Raw genomic sequence first — 22637 nt, forward strand, 5'->3', positions numbered from 1 at the left:
GTAAGATGCAATTTATTATGAATTTACAGCAAAGCAATATACCCAAATCTTATTTCAACACTGCCAATGAGTCATCATCACCTGCCACATTTGGGACACTAAGCTCTCTGAAGAAGGCTGAACAATAGGTGGAGTGATGCATATAACTGTAACCGCTGCCCCGTCACGATTGCTTCTACCGGTAGCCAATCCCAGCATCATCTATGGGGTTATCAACCCTGACTATAAACCATATTCTTCAGAATAGAGTCTTGAAAATTACCTAAAATAAAGATGGGCAACACAAAATTGCAGGACCTTATGTAGCACCTATTGTTCATGAAATCCTAGTACAACAAAATTAGTTGAAAGTTGGGTAACCTGTACATTGTATGTGTGTGTAAATAAATATAATTAGCAATAGCACTTAGACTTATATATATATTACCTCATATTGCTTTACGGCTCTCACTAAGAGATTTACAGAGTCCGCATATTGCCCCCAACAGTCTGGGTCCTCGCTTTACCCATATCAGAAGGATGGAAGGCTGAGTCAACTTTGAGCCAGTCAGGATTGAACTACTGGCAGTCGGCAGAATTAGCCTGCAATACTGCGCCACCATGTAGTCACACCATTTTTAATGGGAATGAAATGATAATTTGTATAAACCTTAAAATGGCTTCCCTCTTAAAACAGACTCCGCTCCACCCACAGAGGAAAACCCCAATCCTGTCTACTGTACCATGCAATACCATTCTTTTTGCATTATGACAACCTCCTTTCTTTGCCTCCTCCCATCAAAAGATGACTGTGGGAAACAAAATGCCCCCCAAATCAAGATGTCCTAATGCCTTAATTCTATGCACCTCTTAATGAAAGAGCTTGGGACCGAATGCACATTCAAAGAAAGGTAGTGTATCAATGTATACAATGTAATGTGGGGTTCCAACCTGAATTTTTAAAAAAGTGATATATAGAATGGGAAAAAATACATATCTTCTTCATTAACAACTCATTCACAAATCAGCAACTTTCTAACTTTTGGGTTGGCTTCTCTTTTATTATAATAGGTATCAACCAACTTACTGATAAAATTAAAGCCCACCACAATGCAAAATGCTCCATCCAGAGACATTAGTTTTAGGATCAGTTTTCTTCAAGTGAAATCAGGTGAAAATAACCCAAAACGAAAAGCAAAATCCAAGTTAGAAAAGACATGGCTTTCAAGTTATACATAATGAATAAATAAATAACCCCCTCCCACTGACTGAAATAATTATGGAGCGCTTAATAAAGGCAAATCTCTCCAGGTCTATGGTAAACATGCAAATCTACCAAACAAGCAACATAAGATTAATTGTAGTTGCCATTGCTGAATTAACATTTCAAAGGGGTTTAGACAGCTTTTTCTCCTGTATGGCAAAACACATTAACCAAATTTTACAACACTTTTGATTTAAACTCAGAAAACACCCACTTAGTGGTTGACTTCTAAAGCCTAAATAAAAATAATGAAGACAAACGGGAGGCATTGGACTTGGCACGGAGTCAAATGAAGCAATATCCATGTTGCTAAGACTAAGCAGAAATTCTCTTGCCCGCAGGTGCCTTGAGTGGGTGTCTGTCACATGTGAAGCTAGAAAAGGAGACTCAAAACCAGCATTGTGTGTGCAACAACCCCAAGTGTCTGCTGAACTATGGTTGCTGCTCAATTCCAGCTTATGTGGTTACAACTTGTGGGAAGTTCACAGCATTGGGCAGTGCAGGGGATGCAACGTGATGAAAGTCTGCCCTGTGCTATACAACTTTCTTCATTCAGTAGCCTAAACTAGGGAGTGTGCAAAGCCTCCAAGGATATGTGAATGTGGGTCTGCCTAGCTTAAAGAGTGGCTACAATGACAGGCAGCAGCTCCTTGGAATGTCCCAGTTTTAAGAAAGATTCCAACCCTATCCAAAGATGGATGAAGATACTGGCTTTTCAGTAGTGTGCAATGGCAGCTGCATTTGCTTTGATGACCTTAAGTCACAGGACATGATGTTAGTCCACAAGGACGAGGGACAAAAGAGAATGTATGGAGAGGGAAAGAAAGACCAATAGTTCCAGGCACTTCATTTGGGTGGTGTGATGGTACAAGGAAGTACTGGTCATGAAGCCACTGTTTGCGGACAGCAGGGAAGATGTTAGTGCTGTGGCCCAGATCCAGGATGGGCACCCAGATACATGGTGAATCATGGTGGCAACTTATAAACACAGGACAAGGAAGGGCTGCTGGAATTCAGATGGAAGCATAACCCCTCAGCTCAAGTCATACGGAGTAAGCTACCCAATCTAGCACCATACACACTGGTCTGCTTTCCAAACTGGTCTCATTTTCAATCTGGCACCATCCAATGTTAGCTCTGGCTGGATCCATTGCTGGAATACAAGTCCCATAACTTTTGATCTAGATCAGATAGGTCTCTATGGGACACGCCACTCCGTATAGGTTGCACTAACACAACACACGTAACCTGGTTCATTAACTAACCCCCTTTTTAAGCCTATGGACTCATAATCTAATCAAGTGGGTTGGTGTCACATAACTAACTAATTCACAAAGAAACTAACAAAGATTAATACCAGCAAGCTTAACAAGTGTGAATATGACTGCTAGATCTTTCACTGACTTGTTGTAATTTCAATGTACATAGCCAGAAATGTCAGTGATTGGTAGCCAGCTAAATTTCTTCTTGATCAGCAGATTTCTCCTCTGTTGCTCTTAACTGATCACATGCTTACCACCACAAAAGATGTGATACTTTCATCCGCTGAATGCAGAATTGTGACACAACCTTTTCCATAAGCATGAATAGATTTTTCCAGGTGCTTATTGCTTCAAAACAACACTGGGATCTTGAAATTCTTTGTGGGGGAATACAGCATTGGCCAGCAATGTGAACATTTGCAAAATGAAGCCATGTTTGCCTGGCACAGATAAGCAAATCTAATCAACATTCCAAGCTGCACGTGTGTGCGTGTGCATGTATGTTTGTATCTCTTCAAAAGAGATTTTTAAAAAGTCGGAAAGCTCTCACTCTAATACTTGCTAAGTAATACCGATCACCTCCACTAGCAACTATGACACCAAAGTACATAAATTATCAAAAGCAATGTACAGAAAATTACAAATTCATTTCAAAATACATCACACTGCTATAACCGAGATAAAAAGTGCTTCTTGGGTTGTTTTTTCATTTTTGTTTTTAAATTCAGAAAAAAAGTGTCTCTTTTGAAGCAGAAGTGTAGTTCTCCTTTGATCTGCAATAAAAGTTTGGGCTTCCATTGGGGTAATGCTGAAAGTTCCCCCCTGCCTCACCCCAAACGGGATGGTTTAAAATCATATCCTCTTGTTCTGACTCAAACCAAAAAAATCCCAACTGTGGTGCATTTCACCTAGGAGTACTAACGGTCGACGTGTCAGGAATTAGTCAAGTTACATCTTCACTGTGACTCCTTCACGGTGTGCTGAGCCATGTCAACGGTGGCATATTTCTCACCGGATCACTGCTGCTTGCTGCTGGTTTGGCAGCACCCAACCTCAATTGCTTCACTTGTTTCCTGGAAAACAGATAAACGAATGAACCAAAGCAGCCGAATTTAGTGGTGCCGATACTGCCTCATGAGAGGCACAATGCAAGATGGAGGCCCTGCCAGTTTCAGAAATGGGTGCCTCAGGAGTTCTTGTGCTGATCCTCTCTGTGAAGGTTCCCTCACCAGCATCAAGTCTAAAAATCCACGGAGAACTGATGAAACCTAGGAAAGACCAAACGACACTGTGAGGCCACTAACATCTAAACCACACCTCAGAAGATGGGGGGCTCGCAGACCAAATGCAGCTTTCAAAGGTCTTTCATTTAACACATAATTCCCTTGCTCTCAATCACACCATGACAATGATTTACATGGTGAGAAATATCGCTGGTCCCAGCAGGAGACGTATCTGTTTCCCCAAGTTTTGAATTGAATCTATGCTGCATTAATCATTGGCGTATTTTTCTGTAGTAGTTGCTGCTGCTGTTGCCGTTTTATGTAATGCGTGTGATTGATATTTCTGACATTTTTAACTTTCTTTTTTTGTATGGTTTTATTATTTCATTATACCCTCTTGGGGATTTACTATTAATTCAAAGGATGCTATTGTGGGGAGAAGTATTCATGCACACATTCTTATCGGGGATGACACAGTTCTATGTATAAAAATTATTCGTTTTCTGTATCAATAAACAACATGACAACTGGGAATATAAGGTATAACTACAGTATATCAGTGCAAAACCCTTCTGTTTTGCATGGCTAACAGAATTGAATGCTACATATAGTTCACCTTTTTTAGACAATATAGAAGAAGAGTGATGGTTAAATAGAAGGAGAAATGCACTTATATCAACTGTTTCTGCTTAGAACATTCTATGTAAATATCCTACTGAAATATAAATTAATGCAGATATTAAATTGAGCTTAAGCCTACACTTAGACATCTAAATGGGCTCACATAATCTTGTGCATGGGGAGAAAGGAAACTTGCACCATCTCATCCTGTTTGCTTGAAACAGTCTTCTTGGTTGTCTACATGTTGAGGTACTTCTGGGAACATAAACAGTGAGTTTGGGGTTAGGTGCTGTTCTACGGTCTCAGGTTCAGGACCTATTTCAGCTAAGATGCTGGAGAAGAATGATAAGCCCAGGATTCAAAAGAAAGGTGAGCATTCCCACCTTGTGTAGGTCCTTCACTCTTGGTGGCACATTGTCTCGGATTCTACGCATGGCCTGGAGAGGTGGCTCGTTGAAATAAGGCGGTTCCCCATCTATCATTTCTATCACCATGATGCCAAGAGACCAGATGTCCACCTGCAACATAGAACCGATTACAGTGCAAATAAGCTACATTAAAAACATACCCTTATACAAATGTTTAATCCAGATTGTCATTTTACCCTATTTGTTTTTGGTTTTTTTAAAGAGGTCATTTGTGGTTGGCATTGCAGGAGTCTGCCTTAAGATGCTGGCAACACACATCTGATTTAAAATTGGCCATAAGTTTAACTTCAGTAGCTAACATTGCCTTGTTGTTCTCACCTAACAGCATTTTCTACCAAAATATTACTTTAAAAACCCTGTTTGAGTGAGCTTGGTATTGGAAAGTATTTCTATGGTAACAAAGGCCAACATCGTTCTAGATGGAGCATAGGAGCTGTGATGGCGCAGTGGTTGGAATGCAGTATTGCAAGCTAATTCTGCTGGCTGCTGACTGCCAGTTCAGCAGTTCGAGTCTCACTGGCTCAAGGTTGACTCAGCCTCCCATCCTTCTGAGGTCAGTAAAATGAGGACCCAGATTGTTGGGAGCAATATGCTGACGCTGTAAAGCCTTAGAGGGGGCTGCAAAGCACTGTGAAGCAGTATGTAAGTCTAAATGCTACTGCGATTACCATAATTAGCAGGAACCTCAGATTTCAGGTGCAAAGGTCCTGGCAACCACTAGCTACAGAAAATAGTAACTCCTTGCTGCTGCCTAGAAGTTAGGTGGGTTTGCAGTCCAAGTTGGCTAATCCTACTAATTAGAATATTTCGTTGACTGCTAATGTTAAGATAGTCTGGCTGTTCTAGGTAATAAAGACTTGCCATAATGGATTTAGAACTTTTTCTGATTATGTTCTGCCTAACAATACTTTACTGGAATCTTCATAAGATAAGCACATCAACAACAGAATTCAGGAACTCACCCCTCCCCAGCAAACCAAACTACCATTGCAAATAATTTAATGGAACAGCAATGATGGACAACTCTCAATGAACCACAGAGAGTATGATTAATTGCCTTCTGTAAGCTGCTCTTACTGACAATGGGTCCGATCTAGAATTAGTTGCATGTAAAGTACCACTCCAAAACTAGTAAAGCTAAAGTTAAACACAGGCACTTGCAATTTCTACACTGCTCAAAAAAAAATAAAGGGAACACAAAAATAAGACATCCTAGATCTGAATGAATGAAATATTCTTATTAAATATTTTGTTCATTACATAGTTGAATGTGCTGACAACAAAATCACACAAAAATTATCAATGGAAATCAAATTTAGCAACCCATGGAGGTCTGGATTTGGAGTTACACTCAAAATTAAAGTGGAAAAAAACACGACAGGCTGATCCAACTTTGAGGTAATGTCCTTAAAACAAGTCAAAATGAGGCTCAGTAGTGTGTGTGGCCTCCATGTGCCTGTATGACCTCCCTACAACGCCTGGGCATGCTCCTGATGAGGTGGTGGATGGTCTCCTGAGGGATCTCCTCCCACACCTGGACTAAAGCATCCCCCAACTCCTGGACAGTCTGTGGTGCAACGTGACGTTGGTGGATGGAGCGAGACATGGTGTCCCAGATGTGCTCAATTGGATTCAGGTCTGGGGAACGGGCGGGCCAGTCCATAGCATCAATGCCTTCGTCTTGCAGGAACTGCTGACACACTCCAGCCACATGAGGTCTAGCATTGTCTTGCATTAGGAGGAACCCAGGGCCAACCGCACCAGCATATGGTCTCACAGGGGGTCTGAGGATCTCATCTCGGTACCTAATGGCAGTCAGGCTACCTCTGGCGAGCACATGGAGGGCTGTGCGGCCCCCTAAAGAAATGCCACCCCACACCATTACTGACCCACTGCCCAAACGGTCATGCTGGAGGATGTTGCAGGCAGCAGAACGTTCTCCATGGCATCTCCAGACCCTGTCACATCTGTCACATGTGCTCAATGTGAACCTGCTTTCATCTGTGAAGAGCACAGAGCGCCAGTGGCGGATTTGCCAATCTTGGTGTTCTCTGGCAAATGCCAAACGTCCTGCACGGTGTTGGGTTGCAAGCACAACCCCCCTGTGGACGTCGGGCCCTCATACCACCCTCATGGAGTCTGTTTCTGACCGTTTGAGCAGCCACATACACATTTGTGGCCTGCTGGAGGTCATTGTGCAGGGGTCTGGCAGTGCTCCTCCTGTCCCTCCTTGCACAAAGGCGGAGGTAGCGGTCCTGATGCTGGGTTGTTGCCCTCCTACGGCCTCCTCCACGTCTCCTGATGTACTGGCCTGTCTCCTGGTAGCGCCTCCATGCTCTGGACACTACACTGACAGACACAGCAAACCTTCTTGCCACAGCTTGCACTGATGTGCCATCCTGGATGAGCTGCACTACCTGAGCCATTTGTGTGGGTTGTAGACTCTGCCTCATGCTACCACTAGAGTGAAAGCGCTGCCAGCATTCAAAAGTGACCAAACCATCAGCCAGAAAGCATAGGAACTGAGAAGTGGTCTGTGGTCACCACCTGCAGAACCACTCCTTTATTGGGGATGTCTTGCTAACTGCCTATGCTTTCCACCTGTTGTCTATTCCATTTGCACATCAGCATGTGAAATTGAATCAGTGTTGCTACCTAAGTGGACAGTTTGATTTCACAGAAGTGTGATTGACTTGGAGTTACATTGTGTTGTTTAAGTGTTCCCTTTATTTTTTTGAGCAGTGTATTTTTTTCCATGCAGGGTCTATTCCCAGGGAATATGGAGTAAAATGCAATGGAAAATAGTATGAGTCTTTTTTGCAATGATGGTCTTTTTGACAATCTTTTTGAGTCTTTTTTTTTTTTGCAATGATTGTCATACAACAGTGATAGCAGTTGTGGGACCCTGCAGTGATAGCACAGATCATAAGTTCACAAAATACTTTCTTTGTGGCAAGATTGAAATATGTCCTGTTATGCTCAATGTCTAATTACCTCATCTGTTTTGAGAACTCAGAATGGGCCCAAAAGTGCAACACAGAAAGAGATGGAAACGGGCTCACTACAACTCTTCTTATAACTAATGTTCTGGACCAGATCCTGCACTTCTTCAACAATCACCTGAAAACAATCGTTATATCAGGTTGCAACAGAGAAGCACTTCTTATCTTAGCAAACCAGGATATTCAACTTTTTCTTTCTCCAAAAGTTTTCATTTTAAAAATTATCATGCAATTTTGAGGGCTATTTGCTTGATTCACTATTTCTCTTAAAGGCTGCCCTTTTTTTTTTCTTTTGTGTGATGTTGTTCAGACAGTGACTATGCTCATGCAACATGCAAACCCTGGTCACACAAAGACCTAGCAAATGTATTCAAATATAATGCTTAATAAACCTGGTGAGCCTTAACTTCGTTCACGGTTTGTGTGCATTAATGTGAGTATGCAATTCAACCCCACTTGTTTCTTTATGGATTGATGTATTATATGAAGCCAGAAAATGATTAATTCAGTAACCAAATTAAACATATTACCCTGTTTCTCCAACAATACGGCCTCCCCCAATAGGAAGTCCCAGCATGTTTTATAGGCATGAAATGAAATTAAGCCCCTCCCCCCAAATTAAGGCCTATATTAAAACATGCGAAATGGTGGGGGGAATGGTTGCCGTTAGGAAGTACTTTTGTTGCACACCCGGATATGGTGCTGCCTGCGTTGACCCCGATATGAAGTGCCCCACCAACGCCAAGGTCAACATCCAAGCCATTGCTGCCCGCCCGCCCAAAGATGCAAGGGGGGGAATTAAGTCACCCCCGAAAAGACAGCCTAGCCATTTTTTCGGGGCTCAAAAAAAAAAAATAAGACCCGGCCTTATTATATGAGAAACACGGTATTTGAAGAGAGGGACAATCTTATTTTTATCAATTTTATGGGAACTGCTCAAAGAGACTATTTCTTATTTGTTTTTCATTTATTTATAGCATTTATATGGCTGTTCAAGCAATGCGGCTCTGGATGATGTACAATAAACCAAACATAATGTTAGCAATTAGTAGCAAAAAAAAACAACCAAGAAACTATCATTAATTGCCAATCAGGGAGCACAAATTTGTTGTGCTTCTCTGGACAGGAACTCCAATCATCCTGATTCAAGTCACCAAGGAAAGAATCAGGTTTTCATTGTCTTTCTTGCGGAATTGTAAGAGTCATAAAGTTATGTATGAAATAACTATCCCTGCACTGCATCCTGGATTAAGTCCAGATGGTCCATTTCCAGTTCTAGACCCATCTCATCCAACCCAAGCCTGGAAGGAGGAAGGGAAGTTCTATAACACCATGCCTCCTGCTCATAACTCCCTGAATCAATCCAGAAAGATACCCTGGTTGATGGTAGTGCACCAACAGGTCAAAAAGGGGCCAGGATGAATGCATGATATGAGCAATGGTGGCAGAGTGGTTAGAGTGGAGTACTGCAGGCTACTTCTGCTGACTGGCAGCTGCCTGCAATTTGGCAGTTCCAATCTCACCAGGCTCAAGGTTGACTCAGCCTTCCATCCTTCTGAGGTGGGTAAAACGACGACCCAGATTGTTGTTGGGGGCAATATGTTGACTCTGTAAACCACTTAGAGAGGGCTGTGAAGCACTGTAAAGTGGTATATAAGTCTTAAGTGCCAGTACCATTACCTCCATCCTGAGCCCACCAAAGGCCATTGTGTAATCAAATCCAACTCAGTAATATATCCCTGTCTGGATCCAGACTGGAAGAAATATGTTCAAGCTGAATTTCTTTGAACAAATAAATATTTAAAAGGAGATTATTGTTTTCCAAAGATAACCTATGTTGCTGAATGGAGCAAGACCATCGTTTCGCTTACTTCAGTTCCATAAGGCAGTCTTGAAATCACTTCAGGGGCCATCCAGTATGGGGTTCCGACAAGTGACTTTCTTTTTGGAACATCTTTTGAAACTTGGGCACAGAATCCGAAGTCTGACAGCTTTATCTGAATGATAAATAACACATCATGCAGTGCAGAATTAAACAAGTGGATAGTGAATATTATTCTCATTTGTTGAACAGATCCATAATTTGGATTGCTTAACATATTCAGATGGGGAACCCATTTTCCAATGTAGGACAGAAACTTTGTATCAACTGGAATTGTTGACTGATGCTAGATGCAGTGGCCACCGGTAATTAATGGAACAAAATTATCACCTGGATAAATTTTCAGTGATGAAAAGGATATTCTTTCTTCTACTCTCTGTGCTTCCTCTACCAAGCAGAATAGGAAGCACTTGCCAGAAGACTATTTCAGGACCAATATTTCAAGGCCAATAGCAGTGAGGTATTCAGAGAGCAATTCACTAAGAGCCAAATGGAATTGGGTGAAGATGATAAAAGTTGTTAGGCAGTAAGTTCCCCATCCAATTAAATTATATTATTTTTTTTAGTTTAAATACTTTCTGCCTGATGATAAACTTAATTGTTTTTCAGCTGATCACAACGAAAGCATTGTCTTGCCTACCTCTTATTTACTCTTACTAAGGGAACTTTTTCTCTAGTTTGTGGAAAGAATTATTTTGACAGGATGTTTCCTGCTGTTCCTTTTCCATGCACAATGTAGAGGTTTCCAATTGCATGCTCCTAGAGTTAGTAGTTTTAACAGAACTGTCTCACAAAATTCAGAAAACTGCAAAATTGATTAATGAAACAGAAACTGAGAAATGCAAACATAAATTAGAATGCAACCTTAATACAAATGTTCTTGTTTATTACTATGAACTGCTACTAGCTTCAAACAACTTTCAAACAGTTTATTGTAATAATATCAAGAGGATAAAAACTGTCTCTAACTAGCAGTATAAAAATATGTGTGAGATTTCCTCAATTTCTTGTATTCTTTGTTTGAGGGGGGGAGATGATGTCTTCAAATGCCATCAATTAATACATATAGAACAAGTTTGCTTGGTTCATACCTGAAACAAATGAAAAGGTTCCCTGTATTAACTCAGGGCAAAAATAATCAAGACACCCCCCCTCCCCACTTTCCTGTGCCTGAAGCAGAATAATGACTGAGCCTTGAGTCATGGGACTAAAGTGGATTAGATCAGGTTAGCAGCTCATTTATCATGTCAGGATGCAGCCTGAGATCAGAACAGGGAGCTATCAAAGTAATTAATAAGGAAGCTTTCTAAATGTTTGTACGAATGGTGCCTCACATTTTATTTGTGGCACTGTTTATCTTATTTTGGCATTACTTTTCATGCCTTTTTTGCTGCTTCTTAATTCAACACCAATCAAATAAAAATTAGAAATGATTGCTACTATTTATAAAACCATAGCCCAGCCATCCACGGAATAAACAAAGGTTCTTTTTATACCATGAAAGGGAAACAAAACAATGGATATTTTTGAATGCCAGATCAATTTCCCTTTATTGAGGAGCAGAGGAAACTTTTGCCCATCTTCTGCATCTTGAAATATAGAAAAGATGGTTTTAAAGTGGTGGGGGCGGTAGAATCAGATGATTATACCACTGTTCACGACAAAATGTACGCCGCAGACAATGAACATAATGAGGCATTGTGTGCATATTATTGAGCAAAGATCATGGGAAACCAGCCAAAAAGCATTCAAAATGGTATTCTCTTCTTTTTGATGTAAGTTTAATATCCTCCCTGAATACATGCAATTTGCAAATCAGAATAGATGAATCTGTCCATTTTGATTTTACTCAGTTTTTATTATATTTTATTTATTTTATTTGGTAGGGCATTTGCGTTGGTGCATTACTGCAACACTTGGCAAATCTTGCAAAAATAATGAAACCGTTATGAAAATCTGCATGCATGCTTTTCAGCAAATCTCTCCACTACACAAAATAATAATAAAGCAAGCCTCCTAATTTATGTATCTTTGTCTTGATTTTTCTTGGTTTTTACATGTTCGACGTTTCTAACATCATTTATTTGTCTGCGATAAGCACATTTGTTTGTTTCTTTTAGTTGAAATCCCAATGCAACGTTCTGAATTGTCAGGATTTTGACTCACAGACTGATATGAACCAGGGCAGTTCATATATAAATTCAGGCTGAACAAATTTCCCCATGTCTCTGGGTAAATGATGAAAGCTGCAGGCAAGCAGGGTAAATTTCATGGACAGGTTGTTAACATGTTACCGAAGTCATCTGTACTTTGACAGTGGTCCCAATTAAAAAAAAAAACAAGGCTAGAAAAAAATGACAAATACTTACTCGCCCATCACTAGTGAGAAGGATAGAGTCGCTCTTTATATCCCTGTGAATAACTCCTTGATTGTGAAGGTAGGACAGTGCTCTTAGGACAGACAAACAAACAGTAGCAATCTGTTCTTCATTCATTCTGGAATTCAGCAGGTGATATAGGAAGAGAAATGTCATTGTATGTTTACTGCTGAGATACAGTTTCCCCCCAAAAGTCACTACAAAAGTTAACACTAAAGAAAATATTCCCAACGTTTCAAAATAAGCAGTGAAAAACACTCAGCCTTTTTTTTTTCCTGAGGGATACCTTACAAATTAGAAAGTATGTCACTGCTGATTTCAAAAAGCCTATTTGTCTAGTAGAGCAGCATTAAGCTTTCCCCGATATTACTATCTATCATAAAAGAAACTGAACGGCGCCTCCTAAATCCCCTCGACCTCTTCTGTAGTAAATTCTCTAGATGGGCTCCTGAGAACTTGCATGTTTTTCCTCCTCCCATCTACAAATGCAAAGTTTTTGAGATGAGTTACTGAAGGGCACCTATGGAGACCAAGCTGGTCTGGCAAATACAGCAGTGATAGCTTGAGGTCGGGAGGTCATTGCACCCCTAAAAATGGGATGGGGAGTAGACCATGTCCAATTGGAACATGGTAGAAACTCCCAATGGCACCCAGGTGAAAATGGCTAATGCAGTTAATGTGGTACTGCAGTTCAGGTCACGAATAGCTCACCCAATAGGATTAACATTTCACCCCATGGTAACATGATCTTTATGTAAAAATTGCAGATGCTTTGATCCAATCTTCTAGGAAGGTCCTATAATGTTCAAACAGCAATTAAGGAGCGCATCTAATGAATCTAATCCTAATGACAGCATTTAAGGAAGAGCTTTCTGCAAACATCTGTTTGCAATTATACGCCTGCCAAAATATTGGCCTGGTGACTAATATTTCAGAAAATAGCCCTTAGTGAAAGCAAGGGGAATTTTTAAAATGTGGGCTGAAACCAATCTTAAAAATAACCCTGGTTCCACAAATAAAAGTCATAAAGCAAATGAGAGAAGGCCCCCTTTTTAGAACACAACAATTTGCTATTCAAAACACAAAATGAAAACCTCCGAACACACACACACACGTATAGTCCTGGCCTTAAACTTTCTGCGCTTGCTGAGACTTTTAGCATGGTTTTAGAATACGGTTGATTTCAAAGTGGAAAATATAAGGCAGGTGTCAAGCTCAACTACACAGTGGCCCTATGCAAAGGACTGTCTTTTATTTAAGACAGCTGCCCTTTTAGATTTATTGATTTATTTATTTTCCTGGTTTGGCTCAAGGTTTTTGTTTTTTTTTGTAGAGCAAAGTTGTAAACATAAACAGTTTATTAATCCTCTTTTAGATTGGCTGCTCTTTCAGGTTTCTCCTCTGTTTTTCAAGAATATAAAGTCATTGGAAGCTAGACAGTATTTTGTTAGGAGAAGAAAGAGGCCACTTTAACTACTGAAAACTGTTTTAACTGATTTACTGGGATACAGGTACATCATGAAATGTACAGGAAATATTCAACTAAATTATGTCTTCATCCTTTACAGCAGTGTTTCCCAAAGTTCTTCCTTCGTTATTCAAAATTACTTATCAGAAAGTCTTATTGAACTTCCAGGACCAGCTATAAGTTCCTTCTTTCAGCACAGTTGTAAATCTGAACAGTCACTGAACGAATGTGCGGGACTCAAGGACCACCTGCATTAGACTGAACTGTCCTTGCCTGTATTTTAAATTTCTGTAGTCACTTTTTTACGTTTTTAACATTCGATTTGTGTGCTGCCTAGGTTCCCTCTATGAGGGAGATAAGCTGTTTACAAATTCGATAGATAAATGAAATAAAAATGATATGATGGAATGATCTTTATGTCATTTCAACAAATCACCATTGGTAATTTTAACAATGTTTGTTTTAATAGGAAAACTCTGGCAGATTTCCAAATATATTTTAGAGAGAGTAGAGTAGAGTAGAGTAGAGTAGAGTAGAGTAGAGTAGAGTAGAGTAGAACAGAATAGAATTCTTTATTGGCCAAGTGTGATTGGACACACAAGGAATTTGTCTTGGTGCAAATGCTCTCAGTGTACATAAAAGAAAAGATACATTCATCAAGAGTCAAGAATCATAACTGCATGTGGCAATCTTGAAGTCAATTTAAGTATGATGGGTAATGAGTTCATGTGTCGTTACCCAAGAAAAATCACATTAACCCAATTTTTGGTAATTTATCTAAATTTGGGAAGAACTGTTCTAAAGCATGCCAAAGGAGCTTCCTTTATGCATTTAACAGTCTATTATTTTCATTCAACAGAGGAAAGGTGGGATTTGAGAAAGATTCGGGATAGAATGCATCCACTCTGGAAATTAAACCTGTCAAACCAGCATGCATCTCTCCTTCATTACGATACAGTTTTATCCGTCGATACTGGCACAAAACATGTTTAACAACTTCCAAGGTTGCTATAGAAACCGCTGAGGGCATCAGTGTGAATAACCGAAATGGAAGATGCCCAAGTCTGCACTTCTCCCTCTTCCTCCTCCTTTGTTCCCGTCGTTGCAAAGGACGAAAGAGTGAAGGAAAGGGGCGCTTTCTGCCCTGCCTTCAGAGTATCCCCCTTTGCACGAGAGGCCAGTGGGGATTTAGAGGCTCATGCAAGGCTCTGCCTGGGGGAAGTTTCATTCTTTTCAGCAGAGAGAGAGACCTCATCTGCTTCAGCTCCCTCATCTTACAGATAGGGCACTGGCAATGCTCCCTTGGCAGTGGTTTTCTGTGAAACATCAAATGGCCAGAAGGCGGGACTTGGCCGCAGGACAAACTTACCGTGTGTGAGTCACTATATCTGTCAAAGCACCGCCTTCCAGAAACTCCATCACCACCCAGAGCTCGTCTCCCACCAGGTAACTGTTGTACATGTCGACCACGTTCTCATGGTGATAGTCTCTCATGATAACAACCTAGAAGAAGAGCAGAGGCTGACAAGGCAGCACAATCCAGGGGCTTCCCTGCTAATATACGCCAAATGGGAGAGAATGCTCAATGCTGTCATTCATATTTGGAGGCTAATTCTCAGTAGACTAATGTTGAGTTCAGACCGGCTAGAAATGAAATTCTGGGGTGGAAATGAGCCTAGATAGAATTATTGTTGGATCCATCTCTTTCTTCATATATAGAAATCAATCTGGTTAAAAAAAGGGGGGATACAGGCTCTCCTACATGTACCGGGTGTGTAAAACTGTAATTTAGGACAGGCACGATCACTCATGCAGGAAAAAGGAAAACAGCCTTGTCAACAGCTATTATGGATGATAATAGGATCTTGACATCTGTTGACCGAATCATCAGCAAAAGCTCGCTGCACCTGATCCTTCTGCATTTGAACAAGCAGGCTTTGGGGAAAAGGTTGGCTTACATTGGTCTTTGGAAGGGTGCCACACTGTTTTTGCTGAATAGGATGATCTTTGAGCTACGGTGGCGCAGTGGTTAGAGTGCAGTACTGCAGGCCACTTTTGCTGCCTGCCAGCTGCCTGCAGATGAGAATATATAAACCACAGGGGTGCAGTGGTTAGAATCAGTATTACAGGCAAACTCTTCCCTCAGCCAGCAGTCCAATCCTGACAGGGCTCAAGGTTGACTCAGCCTTCCATCCTTCCGAGGTGGGTAAAATGAGGATCCAAATTGTTAGGGGAAATATGCTAACTCTGTAAACTGCTTAGAGAGGGCTATAAAGCACTGTAAAGCAGTATATAAGTCTAAGTGCTATTGCTATTGTCCCTACTTCAGAAATATATGTATGTATGTATGTATGTATGTATGTATGTATGTATATGTATATGTATATGTATATGTATATGTATATGTTTTCTTAAGTTTTCACGGGTACTTACATGTATGGTATTCAGCTTTGTTCGGGTATTTTCCCACATCATTATAGTTGTGCTTTTAAAGTTGTAGCAACGTTTCGGAAGAATCTCATCTGCCATCATCAGGCTTCTGTATTGTGTTCGTCTGTGAGTCAGACTGTATTGTCAGAACACAATACAGAAGCCTGATGATGGCAGATGAGATTCTGTCGAAACGTTGCTACAACTTTAAAAGCAAACTTTAAAAGCACAACTATATATGATGTGGAAAATACCCGATAATATATATATATATATATATGTGTGTGTATATATGTATATGTGTATATGTGTGTATGTGTGTAAGTATAAATGTATATGTATATGTATATATATATATATATATATATATATATATATATACACACACACACACACACATATATATATATATATATACATATACATATACATATATACATACACACACACACACCTTTTCAAAGCAATACTCTTTTGAATGTTCCAAGTCACATAAATAGCATGTTGCTTTCTGGATAGGCTAGCGCAGCAGCTCCTTTTCAAATTCTTCCAGTGCTAGCAATTTTTTAAAAACATGTTTTTCTGCTGCTATTGCAGGTATACTGTATCTTTGTTGAATATTGCTGCCTGAGACATTGCCAAATGCAGACTTGTCCTTATGCGTTAGAAAGAAAAAAGTCACACCTTGTGACCATGTTTAATGGTGTCATATTGTTCACGGGTTGTATCTGAAGTGGCCACATAAAACTTCCTCTCTTTTTGTCCATTCAGAAGACTCTAGAACTGATGCTCTCAGTTGTGCTATTGGATTGGTATCAATGGAACTGACAATTGCTTTCTGTGAACTCTTTATAAAATTTGTAGTTGTATCTACGTCTGATTCTTTACCGTTTTAAAAAGCTGGACCTAAATATGAAAATAACACATCACAGGAAGACAGTAGCATGTTCCAGTTGGCCAAACCAAGGCATATTGACTTCTATATATGTGGATCATCCTTTACTTTCAATCCCAGAGTATAATATTTGCTCTGATAGTGTGTGAAGATAAAATATCCTGGATGGCATTAATTAGTGTTCATGTTTATTCTTCTCTGCTCAGCCAACAGGAAAAACAAAAACAAAGCAAAGTAATTACTGTTCTCAAAATCCTAAACATCCAGATTCCTGCTAAAACTATGGTGAGAAATTAAACACTATCCATATCTGAGCTGAAGCTGATACTTCACCTTATTTGACTTTTTTCATTCATTTAAATCAATGTCATGAATCTAATTAATCCTTCTCTATCGAATAAGATTCTATTTTGGCACATAGGAAATTTCCCTTTGATGGCAAGTGTGTGGCTTTTCATTTTAAACTGTTTATTAAGGTTACAATTTGCTCTAGATATTAGAACAAATGGGTGGCATCTGCTCTGAAAGTAGGGACAAATTCAAAGCAAGATATAACTTTATTTATGCTTTTAATGTATCTTAAATGAGAATATGTCCATCTTCTGGGATATTTTAACATCTCAATTTTTATTCTTCCCATTCCCATTTTATTCTCACTGTCAGGGTTTACCAAAACCAGAAACATTTTGTCACCAGAATCAAAAGCAAGTTGCTTACCCCATTCTTCATCATGTAGGAAATTGACTGGATTGTCTGCTGAATTTTAGTTTAAGGTTAATCGTGGGACAATATTATGAATTGAAGCTGAAAGCGATTGACTGTTTTTAGGATGCAGGCTTTAAAAAGTTCTTTTTTCCTCACATCTGCCACCAACAGTTCATCCCTCTAGTAACAACTTACAACATCTTTTTGAGTCATACAGTCAATTGTGCTAACAGTAAGGAGTGCAGCTTCTATATGGCATCAGTGATGGTAGGGTGATGCTACAAGATGCTGTATGTCATTGGTAGGGTAAATTGGTAGGGTCTGCCTTACTCTGACTATATAAGGGCTGGCCTCTTCTTTAAAACTTTGCAAGGAAAGTGAGCTTGAGAGATAATGACTGACCAGGGAATTCTGAAGTTGAGTGAAAATCAGGTTTTCCTGGTTTACAGTTAACAGTCTAACAAGTATATTGCATTAACATCTCTGCACTGAGAGCTTTCAGATTGAGATATACAGGGTAGTCCTTGACTTATGACCACAATTGAGGCCAAAGTTTCTGTTAAGGGAGACATTTGTTAAGTGAGTTTCGCCCCTTTCTTGCCACAGGTGTTAAGTGAATCATTGCAGTTCATAAGTTAGTAACCCGATTGTTAAGTGAATCTGGCTTCCCCACTGACATCAGAAGGTTGCAAAAGGTGATCTAGAGCAGTGGTCCCCAACCTTTTTGTGCCAGGGACCAGTTTCACTCAGAAACACTTTTTCAAGGACCGGGGTGTCCGAGTTTGATGGTTTGCTTGCAGGCGTTTCATTATCTGACTAGGTGACATCTGATGTTGTTACCTAGTGGGTAATAAAACGCATCTGCCAACAAACTCACCAAGATCAGGGAACGCCAATGCCTCCTCATTGCAACCCTGAGCGACAGATAGTCCCTGCAGGACGGCTGAGAAGCCTCGCCTCTCGGCCCTGCCTTCCTCAGCCCCATCCCTCAGGTGTCTCCCTCCCTCCCTCAGCCTCATCCCTCAGGTGTCTGCCTCGTTCCTCTCTCAGTCGCTCTCTCGCTCCTCCACCAGCCCAGGAAGAAACTGCTTCAAAAGAAGCCGGCAGGTGGCTTTTCCTGTCGGCGCAGCTTCCCCAAAGCGCCCGTTCACCCCCACCCCCGCCCACGGTTCAATCCTCCGTTCTGCCTGCCTGCCTTCGTTTCTGGTGGTTTCGGAGCGCAGCTTCTCCAGCGCCCGTTCACCCCCGCCCCGCCCGCCGGCCGCGGTTCAATCCAGTGCTCCGTTCTGCCTGCCTGCCTTTGTTTCTGGTGGTTTGGATCCTCCGAAGCGCCCGTTCACCCGCCCGCCCGCCGCCCAGCAGTTCAATCCAGTGCTCCGTTCTGCCTGCCTGCCTGCCTGCCTTGGTTTCTGGTAGTTTCGGAGCAGCCGGCTGAGAAAAGAGGCGAATAGTTATTATTCTCAGCCGAAGCTGCTCCGAAACTACCAGCGAACGAGCAGGCTTGCAGGCAGAACGGCACTGGATGAACCTGGATGATTGGCGGCGGGGGGGGGTGGCGAGCGCTTGGAGATCTGCGCCGACAGGAAAAGCCACCCCCGGCTTCTTTGAAGCAGTTTCTTCCTGGGCTGGTGGAGGAGCGAGAGGAGCGACTGAGAGAGGAATGAGGCGGGAGGAAGCCGAAGCCACTGAGCCAGAGAGCAGGACAGGCTTTGGTTGCTTCCTCCCTCCCCTTCTCTCATTTGTGTCCTTGATCCCGATCCCAGCAGCATTCACCGAAGCGAAGAAAGCCGCCATTTTTTAATTTTTTTTCCTTTGCTGACCCGGTACAGAATGCTCCACGGACCGGTGCGGTCCGCGGCCGGTGGTTGGGGACCCTGATCTAGAGGACCTTGGGACATCTCAACGGCCATAAATATGAACCAGTTGCCAAGCAACTGAATTTTGATCAGATGATCATGAGGATGCTGCAAAGGTTGTAACTGTGAAAAACGGTCGTTAAGTCACACTTTTCAGCGCCGTTGTACCTTTGAACGATCACTAAATGAACTGTGGTTAAGTCAAGGGCTACCTGTACCGCCTGGAAAGAAATTAAGGGCACGAAAGAACCTTCTTAGGGTTCCAGAAGGACTTACCTCATTGAAAAGCAGTTCCCTTCTTTGCTGTTTCCTGAGATCCATCTTTTTCACGGCCACTTGCCTTCCCGTGTGCTTCTCGGTGGCGATGCAAACAATACCAGTGGAGCCTTCCCCGATCTTGATAAAGTTGTCCAGATATTCTCGAGGATCCCCCGGGCTCACCACCAGTTGCAAAGCTGCTCGGAACTGCTCGTGCGACACCCTTGAAGGTTGCTGATCTGAGGAGGAACCCCAGCTCGGCGGAGGATAAGAACTCGAAGTGATGCTGGGGGAGCTCGGGTAAGAAGCTGTGGAAGTATAATGTGAGCTCGGCTGCAGAGAAGGCTGGTGGTTAAAGTGAGAGAATTTGTGATAGATAGCGGAGTATTGATAGCCACTACCTGAATACGTGGCTTTGCTCTGACTTTGAGGTAGCTTTGTTGGGCCTCGTGGATATGTGTCTGATCCAGAAAGGGGTGGACTTACTACTATCTGTGCTCGATCATAATCCAGCTGTGGAAAAAGGCACATCAAAAGGTTAACTTTGTTTTTTGTTACAACCATGTGTCCCTGAGCTAACGAGGGAGGCGAGCATTTACCCTTTTTTAACTTTCATCTTCAAGTGCGTCACCGTCAGACTGACTACTAGCTGCTCGGATGCCTCTAGAAACACAAGTTCTAAAGATGTCTTGTTCAATGAGTACAACGTTGCCCCTTTATTAAAAGGCTTACTTGTTGTCTTCTGAAGCAGGGCACAAGACCTTGTTCAAGGATGGGAGAGAAGCAACAGACTCCCCACAGAACTGGCTTTCAAAGCATGGATTCTTCTGATTGCCCAAACTAGGCAGCCTTGCAAGCAGTCGTCATTTAGGAACAGGGTATCATGGCAGGGGTGCCCCATTTTGGGCCTAGCGGGCCTCAGGGAAGCACTGGGAAAAGATGTATTTTGAAGCGGGGGGAAATCAGCTGATGATTTCCTGCTTTCTAGCTAATCTAAATTGCATGGCACGGCTGATGGTCACCCAGCTGATAGTCAGAAATACTGGTTTAGCCGTACCCGGTAGCGTTTTTTTACTACCAGTTTGGCTGAACTGGGCCAAACTGGTAGAATACTACCACTGTATCATGGCCCACCAAATTTGTTATGTTAAACAAATGGGTTTGCATGAAAAAGATTTCATGTCCTTCAAACTGGTCTTTCTCATCAATATTGTTTAATATTGTTTAACAGGAGGAGAATCCCTGGCCTCAAGCTTTGGAGAGCTGTTGATAGAACGGACCGTTTTGATTTGATTTTCAACAGAGCTGATTCATGTGGAAATCCTGGCCGGTTCCTTTTCAAGATGTATAACCCTCAGACTCCAGTCAAGTCAAAGAGCTTTCCATCCAGAGCAGAAGATAGATCTGAGCTAAGAGGTAGAAGGTGTTTGAGGGCAGACTCAAAGAAGGGAGCAAGAGGCAGGATTAAATAAATATCGATGGAGTCAGTATCAAAAGTGGACAAAGTCCAGGCAAAAACCTTTTTTGAATTTGAAGGTAATGACACTGTCAAGAAATACTTAGATTTCATTGTATGAAATACATTCTTAGCTTTAAAAAAAAAGCACGTGGACACCCCACACATCCCCTTTGTCTCCAGTTTTGCTTGCGAATGAAGCCCTTTAGATTCATGTTTCCAAAGTCTAGCAGGAAAATTCAGATTTGGGGTAGCCTCATATTTCTTTTTTTTTACTTCCCCCTTTTTGAAGCTGCTACTGACAATAAGTGTCCTTAGCCTCTGTCAAGCTCTTTATGTTCTGCGATACCATGACACCCATCCCCAGATGACATAAGTATCCAGCCAGGCAGGCAGGCAGGCAGGCCAGACAGACGCAGCATCCTTTTCAAATGGTGAAAATGACCCAAAACATTTTCTGAATGTTTCTGAATTGGGGTAATAAATTACATCACTGGGTTTCGGTAACCTGGGAGGATGGACTCCAGTGGCCTCATGACCTTGGCATAAGGATAACATAGGTTGCCCACTGCTCTTGTCCACAGATAGTGGATAGAGGTGAGGATGCAGTGTTTGTCACCTGGACTAGACAGGAAGAGCTTTCTTGGGTTTCAATTCCCTCTTCTGTAGGTACAATGTGGAAAACATTGCCATAGATCCGGTTGGGGCAACCCAATGAGGGGCCACAGATGGTTCCCCCTCCTTCATGTATTTATATAAAAATATGTGCACCACCTGTTTCACAGGCTTCAAGGAAGCTTACAATATTATAGAAAACAATATAGAAATGCCCATGAAAACAAATACGAATAGTACCCCAAATTAAAAACCAAACTTAATACAGTCCCATCATCATTAATATTGGCGCACCCTCTGAAATACTGTAAGACCCTGACTTGTAAAGGTCAGGCGGTTAAGAGGATCATATACTTCCAATGACAATACGTTGCAAAGGGTGGAGACAGTCCTAAAGAAGCATCAGCAAGCGACCAACTCCTTCACCACTTCTAGGGTAGGAATTCTTAGAATCCCCTTGTGGAAGAGATGGAACAATTTGGACGGGGAGCAATGATCCCACAAATATCTGGAAACCAAGCCCGAATCGAGGGCTTTATAGGCGATAAACAGCACTTTGAATTGAACCTGGGAGCAAATTGCCAGCAAGGCCAGTAATCACTACTTTGGGTAATCTTCTACCGCTGGTTGGCAAGTAGGCCCCTACACATTTTGGAATGCTTTTTTTAACTTCAAAGCCAACCCGGTATAGAATGTTGCAGTGGTCTTTCAGTAAAGTGATGAGGGCATGAATTATGATCTACAGGGCCTCCTGGTCCAAAAATTTCCACAACTAGTATACAAAGCTAGGCAAACGTCTCGGAGTTGTGGCCAATATCTTCTACTATTAAAAAAAAGTCACGAGACCAGTACTGTCCCATGGATAGGTGGTCGTGTAGCTATAAATCAGATATTGTTTCTCCTCCGCTGTTAAAG

The 22637-nt window shown here is 41.6% G+C and overlaps 1 protein-coding gene across 4 annotated transcripts in view; it reads right to left on the reverse strand.

The window, feature by feature from the left end:
* Nucleotides 1-1011: 1011 nt before the first annotated feature.
* The window catches only part of PAK5 (p21 (RAC1) activated kinase 5), a 131151-nt gene continuing 109525 nt past the window's right edge, over nucleotides 1012-22637 (reverse strand). For 2 of the 4 annotated variants that reach the window (XM_026668410.2, XM_087948461.1), the window contains 6 exons: nucleotides 19670-20164; nucleotides 14877-15010; nucleotides 12031-12157; nucleotides 9651-9776; nucleotides 4733-4867; nucleotides 1012-3773 (listed from right to left, as the gene is read on the reverse strand). In XM_026668410.2, the coding sequence (XP_026524195.2) occupies nucleotides 3618-3773; nucleotides 4733-4867; nucleotides 9651-9776; nucleotides 12031-12157; nucleotides 14877-15010; nucleotides 19670-20164 (1173 nt within the window). In that variant the 3' untranslated portion in view covers nucleotides 1012-3617. The remainder of the gene's footprint in view (nucleotides 3774-4732; nucleotides 4868-9650; nucleotides 9777-12030; nucleotides 12158-14876; nucleotides 15011-19669; nucleotides 20165-22637) is intronic. The other 2 variants (XM_087948463.1, XM_087948462.1) reach the window with 2 other exon arrangements.

Source organism: Notechis scutatus, chromosome 1 (genome assembly GCF_049901735.1).
Source record: "Notechis scutatus isolate UNSWTSFEM ecotype Mainland chromosome 1, rNotScu1.2, whole genome shotgun sequence".
Taxonomy (NCBI): Eukaryota; Metazoa; Chordata; class Lepidosauria; order Squamata; family Elapidae; genus Notechis; species Notechis scutatus.